Below are 9,375 nucleotides of genomic sequence, written 5' to 3' on the forward strand. Positions count from 1 at the left end.
TCTCTAGTAAAGTGTGTTATCCAAAACCCTAATCATCTCTATCTATTTATAGCCTTACCATTTTAGGCTAATTACAATTAGGTCCCTAAAGATAATAACTTACTAAAAGGGGCAATAAACATGAAAACTCATTAAACAAGATAATAAATATATTTTGACTACTCAAAATATATTTAATTATCCAAAGCATTATAACTATCGAATCTCGAACTTCTACACGCCATATCTTTCTTTGATCTTCCCGTGTCGACTTGCGCGTTGACTTTGACTTGATGGCGTTGACTTTGTTGACTTGATTCGTTGATAACATTAGACTACACGATTTAGACCCAACAATCTCCCCCTTAGGCTAATGTTATCAAACTCTTGCATCATCTTTAAAACCGTCAACTTCATGCGTGTTGTGATCTTCAGTTTGGCAAGCTTCAGTCTCAATTTTAGACCCAACAATCTCCCCCTAGACTGATGCTTTCCAAATTTTCTATACTGAAGATCTTCTTTTGACACTTTGCTCTGTAAAAACTTTAAACTGACAAGCTCCCCCTTTTGCATGCATCATCTTTGACAACCAGGAACAACTATTTCCAACTCTCTTTTGCTTGAGTGAATCAAAAGATGTAGGAGGAGGATTCCTAGGTCGGTATCTTCTGCAATCTTCGGGAAACAAGTGCTTTGGTCTGGTAACTTGCTCAATTGATGATCGCCCATCATTACAGCAAATAGTCGAAGTAACCTGTTCACAGACATAAACACAACTCCACATTTTCTTTTAGACTGATTCAAAGTACAGACAAAACCGTATTCATCTGTAGTGTGCAATGGAAATAGTATCTCAAGCGGTTTGAGACACGATTGATGTGATATGGAAGACTTAGAAAAACAATTGTACACAAATCAAAATATTTTTGAGAATAATTTGCAAATGATAAATACAATTTTAGCCCCCAAATCTCTAGTAAAGTGTGTTATCCAAAACCCTAATCATCTCTATCTATTTATAGCCTTACCATTTTAGGCTAATTACAATTAGGTCCCTAAAGATAATAACTTACTAAAAGGGGCAATAAACATGAAAACTCATTAAACTAGATAATAAATATATTTTGACTACTCAAAATATATTTAATTATCCAAAGCATTATAACTATCGAATCTCGAACTTCCACACGCCATATCTTTCTTCGATCTTCCCGTGTCGACTTGCGCGTTGACTTTGACTTGATGGCGTTGACTTTGTTGACTTGATTCGTTGATAACATTAGACTACACGATTTAGACCCAACAATCTCCCCCTTAGGCTAATGTTATCAAACTCTTGCATCATCTTTAAAATCGTCAACTTCATACGTGTTGTGATCTTCAGTTTGGCAAGCTTCAGTCTCAATTTTAAACCCAACAATCTCCCCCTAGACTGATGCTTTCCAAATTTTCTATACTGAAGATCTTCTTTTGACACTTTGCTCTGTAAAAACTTTAAACTGACAAGCTCCCCCTTTTGCATGCATCATCTTTGACAACCAGGAACAACTTTTTCCAACTCTCTTTTGCTTGAGTGAATCAGAAGATGTAGGAGGAGGATTCCTAGCTCGGTATCTTCTGCAATCTTCGGGAAACAAGTGCTTTGGTCTGGTATCTTGCTCAATTGATGATCGCCCATCATTACAGCAAATAGTCGAAGTAACCTGTTCACAGACATAAACACAACTCCACATTTTCTTTTAGACTGATTCAAAGTACAGACAAAACCGTATTCATCTGTAGTGTGCAATGGAAATAGTATCTCAAATGGTTTGAGACACGATTGATGTGATATGGAAGACTTAGATATATATATATATATATATATATATATATATATATATATATTTTATCTTTCAACCTTTGAGATATAGAGCTGATCAAATACAAGATCATACCAACTTGAAAAGCCTAGTCACACTTCAAATTTCTTTAGGATAACTACGACTCAAGAACGATTGCTGGTATGTTTGTCCGCTTAAATCCATGCACCATTCTTTCGACATACATCCGGTGAACTTGTTATCATGTTTTGGTAAATATTGACAAAAATTCGATGGCCCCCACACAGGCTATTTAGAATAGAAAACATTACGCTCGTGAGTCCCACGTCAGGACATACCCCCGCGATCAAGGTATGCACAAAGGTTCCTCATAAGGGTGAGTATATTGGTTTCATTCTCTTCAACGATAGAGCAGAGATCAGTTCAGTACTTTTGTACAACAGAGATCCCAAGAACTACCGAGGGCTAAGACAGATAGTTTGGTGAACAGGTCAGTACTTCCGTACAGCAGAGTGACAAAACTAATCTATCTAAGGTTTTGGCCAAATTTGGCACTTATTATGAAAAGGGTTTGGCCTTATTTTTTTAAGGCACTTATTATGAAAAGATATCATAGCGTCTAGGTCAGCATGTATCTGGATGCAGCAGAAGAACGACTATGATATCCTCGAATGAAACACCAATATAAAGACCTAAAATATCGGACTTTGGCAATCTGTCAACGCAAGATTCAAGACCATTAAGCCATATGCCGCAACGTGTTACCCACAAGAATGCATAATGCCGTGGAAATCCAGAATTTTTGTGTAGACTTTATCTTTATCACCAAGATGCAGTTTACTTGTCTGAAATGCTGAACCTACCGTTAACTTGGAGCCGTATCCTCCATCAGATCCTATTCATGCGAAGACATAATCAAGTTAGTTCCTATCATTTCTCATATAAGATCATGATTATTTTGCAATAATCACATCTCATGGTCTAGGAAGTATTTTAATACTCCCCCTAAAATTTTATTTATGTACAATCAATTACTGAAAAAAACTGTATTTATAAAATAAAGTCTTCCACACTATGCACACACAAGCATATGTCAGCAAGAAAATGAGTGTGTTACAGTGCAGTTGAGTGTGCAACCAGGTTAGATACCATAACCAAACCTGTGATTTTCCTCTTCAAACTTGTACCTAGAACAACCACTGATAATAACCGGTGTTACTAACAGTCCTCCTTGGATGTTCCTACACTCATAAGCAATTCAGTTAGAGAGTGGAACCCAAGCCATCGTAGTCTTGGGTTGTCCCCTTTCATCAAAATAAGAAACCTCTCGATATACCAAATCTTTTCCCTCATTGATTTCTTTTACAACCATTGGTTTGACTCGCCAAACCTGTGTTGGTTTAAAAATTTTGTTTGTAAAAGATTTAAAGTTTGAAATAATTTTATGTTTAAGACCCTGAGGGAAAGATTGAGGTTTTGATGTGTTGGTCCTTTTTATCTTTGAATCATGTGAAACCGGCTTCACATGTGGAGACCTGGATGAAAAGTTTTTCATCTGATCTTTCAAAGATGTGTGATTTTTACCTTTTGATCCAGAGAAGCAATACTGGTTGCCTTTACCGTCTGGATCGTGTCGCTCTCGGCATTGTTTGAGCACATGACCTTCTTTTCCACACCTAAAACAAGCCTTGAATGGCTTTTGAGACTTTGCAGTTCTGTGTGATGCAACTCCGGGCGGGGATTGCTTTGAGCTTGACTCAGCATGTTCACAAACGTGATGTTTGACAACTTCAGATGACCTTTTGATCTTTGTCTCCCCAAGATTCTCATTTGTCTTTGATTCATCATCTGAACTCGTGCAATCATCAATGTGGAAGTCTTTTTCCAATGGATCTTGATTTTCAAGACTTGCAGAGTCATTTGGGGTCGTTGGTTCTTGAACACCCAATGGTTCAAGGTTTTCAACCTTTTTATCAGCATCTTTTACTGAAGTTTCTGAGTCATTTGAGCTTTCCCATTCTTGATATGATTGAAAATCTGAATCACGATCCTCACTTGAGCTTCCTTCGCCACCTTCTGAAGTTGTGGTGCTTGAGTCTTCACTACTGCTTTCTTCATTTGGCTCCTTATCAGACTCTGACATACCTGTATGAGATGGAACAAATTCTGGAATTTTCTCGGTAAGGAATTTTCCGAATCTGTTTTGTTTCAATTCTGGAACAAACACGGGAGGTTCACACACAACTTTTTCATCACAAAAAGCAGATTTTAAGTCAACACATTTTAAAGTTTTGTTTGATTTCTCACAGTTCCAGGCGAACCAGTTAACTGTAGTATAACTGTCGCCTGAATACCCTATTCCTATTTTCGTGCCACCATAATCCTCATCGCACACATCCTCCTCACGCTCAATCACCTCTTCACTGCTTTCAGAAACGTCAGAAATTTTATCATTTTCACAGTTGATATTTTGAGCAATCAAATCATTTTTATCAATTAAATCGTTGTCAGGATGAGGAGTTGGCATAGGCACATAGTTTTTGCTATGTGGTGGAAAGAAGAGTTTTCTTTCATTTCCTTGCCTATCCTTATACCCGATCCCATCTTTTACATACGTCGGTCGTTGGCAGTTTTTGATGTCAGTAAATGCCTTTTGACTGACATTCCATTTGTCTATTATAATTTGTAATTTATTGTTTTCGTTCAAAGATTTTTCTAATCTTTCTGTTCAATCGTTGATGATAAAATCTTTTCTAAAAACGAATTCTTTTAGAGTTTGCATTTCAGCTAAAGTTGAATTCAACTTTCTCTGATATGCGGCCTCATTTTGTTTGAGTTCTTTATTGAATTTTAAAACTTTGTCTTTTTCCCTCATAAATTCAAGATTAAGATACTTATAGTGTGCCACGACGTCTACGCATGATTGTGTGCATAACTTTACTTTAAATTCGTGCGGAATGCTGTTTACCAAGTCCTTTTCTTCCTTATCCTTGCTAGATTCTGCATGCTGGGCTTCAAAAGGCGTCTTCTCTTCATTTTTTCTACCTACTTCACTGAATCCTGCATCCACCTTCCCAATCTGCTTCACCTTATCATCCTCCTCAGTAACTTTCTTCCCGTTATCAGTTGTTGACTTTGCAATTTCCACCATTTCTTTTTCACTTAAAGATGTTTTTGCAGAACTTGCTGGAATATTATTTAGAATCCTGGCTGAAACAAATGATGAACTTCCTACACTGATTGGGGAAGGGAAACTCATGTTGGTAGGTGTTGTTGGGCTTGCTTTTGGAGTGACACCAATCTGATTCACCGCCATTTCAAGAGATTTCAAAGCGTCCACGACATCTGTCAGCGTTGTAGGATACCTTATAAAGTCATCTTTAATCTTCATGCACCGGATACTCCATTCTTTTGGTAGTGAATCTAGCAACCTTTTGATTTTAGCACGGTTGGTAACGGGAATTCCAGCTTTCTTCATCTTTGTCAGCAAATTTATGAACCTTGTAATATGATCAGACAAACTTTCACCACGAACACTTCTAAAGTTATCGTACTCCTTCTGAGTTTCATCCATGTTTTTTTTTATAAAGCTCGAAAAATATTTGTCTCAACTTAAAACCCGGTTCAAGTTACTTCAAAAATTAAGCCCGTATCAACTCCAAATGTTAGTAGTACTTGGTCCAAATGAACTTGAAACGCCTGGCCCAGTGAAATTCTGCGAACACAAGTTAATTTTAAAAGGCCCCAAAATAAACTACGAAAACCCGACCTAAAACTGATCAAAATTCGAGGCCCACAAATAAATCTTTTAAGACCCGACCCATGTTGAATTAAAAAAAATAAGTGTTCGAGAAAAAAATATATGTTGTAACAAAATATTTAAAAAGTGAAAGAATCACTTTTCACTTTTCATATGAAACCCTTGATGCCAGCAACATGACTACTGTTTTTTTTTTTAATCCTAAACGTGCATAACCACCTTTTATTATTATTATTTTTTTAAATCTTTTTCGGACTTAAAAATTATTATGAATTGTGTTTGAACAAAACTTTTAGTTCCAACCCTAAATTATTGAAACCACCTCTCTCTTGACACTCTCTCTCCTTTTGAAAGCACTGCAACAAAAAAATCTCCTACACTTTTAATATTTCTCTCTCTCTCTCTCTCTCTCTTATCTTCTCTAACAATCTTCTTCAATTCTCTCTCTCTATATGCAGTTAACAAACCCTAATATTTGAATCCCAATTTCAGCCGACACTTCTTCTTCCCTGTTCTCTCTCCAATTAGTGAAACGGTGGTGGGGACCAGAGCTAGGGGACCGCAGTAATGGCGGTGGTCGCTGGATGTATGTGACACCTGTGTCACCACGACCATCAAACAAATACCAAGCCAATGAAATATTGTATTTCATACTTGGGATCTGTATAAATATGTGTATCTTTTGCACGTATCAATTCTTGTTCGATTTCGGGCTTTAAATCGCTTTCTGGAAGGTTATACGCGATCTGATGCGTAAATATAACCAGTTTAATGAAACAAACACTCCGGAACAGTGAAATAGGCTTAACATACCTTAAATAACCATTAGATAACTTAGAAATAATTTTTGGATGGTTTGGTATGCCGAAATCAAGTTTATTCACTTACAGGGACTAAATTCGACAAACTGCGAAAGTATGTCAATTTGTACTGTAACAGACCTTCCGGAACTTGATCATAAGTTAAGTATGCCCTAAATATTCTTTACATAGCTTAGAAATAGGCTTTGAGGTGTTTGGTGCGCAAAAATAAACTTTATGCTCATTCAGGGACTAAAAGCGTCAAAAAGTGCATAAGTTTGCATTTTCGCGCATATTTTACGTTCTGAATACTTCCGGACTTCCAAAAATTTATGTAAGCATTAAAATATTTTATTTTAGTGTTTGGTATGATAAAATCCATTCGTCGCGCAATTTGGATCGTTTTTCGCGCTTATGCGCATTCCGTCGTAATTAAGCAAACATCGCGATCGTACGACCAAACGAACCGACATCCGGGATATTTTTGAGCATGTTTTGAGTTCCCTATACTTTAACTTCATTTTAGAGCCTTGAAATGAGGTTAACGGGGCTTAAACGTGCCAAAAATGGGCCGAAATGCATTTTTTCAAGTTCAGGGACTAAACTGCAAATTCTGGAAACTATGCCCAGGCGGCCCGCGTGAGTTTGTGTGTAATTCTTAAGCGGGGCGCGTCAGCCTCCTAGATCAGCAAAATTGTTGCAAACAGCTGTTTGCAGCTGTTTAGCACTTCCAAACCACTTGCAAATGGTTTTGGGGCATTTCTATGGGCTCTAATGGTTTTCTAAATCAAGGGGCCCATGTGTACGGCCAAGATCGAAGCACGTTTGTCGAGGAACGATCCTAACGGTCTTGGTTTTCCTATAAATACCCATCCATCCCCATTGCAAAACCCACTTGAATTCTGAGTTTGTTCTCTAAGTTGAGGTACTTTAACACTTCATACATGAGAATACTCAGAAGTTCAATCTTGCGGGGACCCTTTGTAAGTATTCCTTCGTTCTTTTATTGCTTTTCGTGTTCGAAAGTCAAACTTTGTTTGACTTTCTGCATTGACCAGTTTATGGTCAATGCGAAGTTCGTTTGAACTTCTTAACGTGAGCGTAATCACGATGGTTATAGTTCCTAGTAACTATACCTACTGATTACCACGTTATCTAGGCTCAGTGACGAGTCGTAGTTTCGGCCAAAATGCGTTTTCTCACGTATTTTGTAACCAAACTACTCTAGGGTATTAAAACCATTTGTTTTAATACCAAATCTGTTTTCTAACATTACTAAACATGTTCTAGCATGTTTAGCTCGTCGCTTTTAGATTTGTGCTTGTTTAGGGTCGTAAAGGTAAGCGATCTAATCAATCGCTTATGCTTACGAACCCGACCCATTTGGTCGATCATTAGGATCTGACCAAGCATTTTAGGTGACCATAGTTGTATAGGGAATAACCTTCCGAGGTTATACCTTATGGTCACGACGTTTAAGTAGTTGTATGATAAGTAGCTTTTATGCCTTAGGTAAATTACCAAAATGCCCTTTTTACGTTAAATTCATTTTAAACCTATGTAACATAATTTTTGACACCTAAACTGATTTAGCAACAATATTAAGCATGTTAAGGCATATCTTGCTTGTCATAGGGCTAGTTAGGCATTTCAAACGCGTTTTACGCAAACGACGCGTTAAAATAGCATGAGCTACCTAAGCGGGTCGTAACGGGTCAAAAGCACTTAGGATAGGTTTCGTTTTAGTATGTAGGCTTTGTCAAACCATATTACATAAGTTACCACACTTATTTGGTTTACGAACCCTCGTACTACCCGATCCCCCGTTTATTAATATAGATGCCTTTATAGGTGCCGTTTGATTCCGTGATCTTCTAGCATTGCTTGGTGGTTATCCTACGGCTTCTAAGCAATCTCAAGTGAGTACATAGTCCCCTCTTTTACTGTTTTCCAAACATTTTGGGGTGAAACACATGTGCCTACTTGCTATTTTCGTGCTTTCTAGTTTTCACATCATATACTTGCTATGTTCATTAGTACACTATTAGTACATGATTTCATTATGTTTTGCTATGAATGTTTACTCGACATGCTAGCACATTGATTTACATGACTTTTCTGCTTTGTATGTTACTTAGCATACTCAGTACATTGTTTTCACATAACTTGTTTACAATTGGTATGACATTTGGTTTGCATAAACGGTTCTTTACTACATTCATTAACATTAGCTACGCCGCTCGGTAGTAAGTAATGGTACCATAGGACTTGACAAATCCCGTTCCTGACATCCTAGGTTTGTTTGGGTGTAAGGAATGACTGAATCCGTGAACATTTTACTTTGATAACCTTTACTCTAAGGTTATCCTGCTGTCTCAAGGCTTGAATGTAATGCGTTAACTTACCACATAAATGTTTGTATCATTTAAACATGTTATTACTTTGCAAAACATAACTTTTTGATTTACTCAAAATACCTTGTTTTGGTTCATTTTTACTTATGGTTTAAGTAGTCTCATTTTTACTTACCATACATAACTTTTGTTTACACATACATAACTACATGACTACATTTTGGACTTTTAAACATTGACAATGATTTATACAAGAACATTTGATGGTTGGTTTAAACATGAACTTTATACATTGGTGGTTTATGTGGGTAAGTGATTTGAGTAACGAGACGTGTGTAATATGATACAAGCATGGTGGATACGCCGCTGGTACTTCCTATATATAAGTGCTTGTATTATATTACATGACGTAGCGTTATTTGAATCATTCATTTGGATTTATACATTTTTACACAAATAACATACTTTTCACAAGACATTGTTTTACAAAACAGTTTGTTTCATACAAACTCATTTTTACTTGGTTATTCATTTAACCTTACATCTTTCTTTTAACTATACATATCTATCATCGATTTTCAAACGTTTTATAAAAGCAAACACTTAAACTGTATTCATGACAAGTTTTTGTTAAACATTTTCTTAAACCTAAGTCATGA

General features: G+C 36.7%; 1 protein-coding gene across 1 annotated transcript; it reads right to left on the bottom strand.

Annotated features, from left to right (window-relative positions):
- Positions 1-3,060: 3,060 nt before the first annotated feature.
- On the bottom strand, positions 3,061-4,329 carry LOC110944048. The gene has a single exon (XM_022185770.1). The coding sequence runs from the start codon at positions 4,327-4,329 to the stop codon at positions 3,061-3,063; it is 1,269 nt and encodes a 422-aa protein (XP_022041462.1).
- Between the last annotated feature and the right edge of the window lie 5,046 nt (positions 4,330-9,375).

The sequence above is a fragment of the Helianthus annuus genome, chromosome 6 (assembly GCF_002127325.2).
Source record: "Helianthus annuus cultivar XRQ/B chromosome 6, HanXRQr2.0-SUNRISE, whole genome shotgun sequence".
Classification (NCBI taxonomy): Eukaryota; Viridiplantae; Streptophyta; class Magnoliopsida; order Asterales; family Asteraceae; genus Helianthus; species Helianthus annuus.

Bases quoted from the DNA above. Each gene is read 5' to 3' on its own strand.
- LOC110944048 (XM_022185770.1), bottom strand. From the start codon at position 4,329: ATGCCAACTCCTCATCCTGACAACGATTTAATTGATAAAAATGATTTG.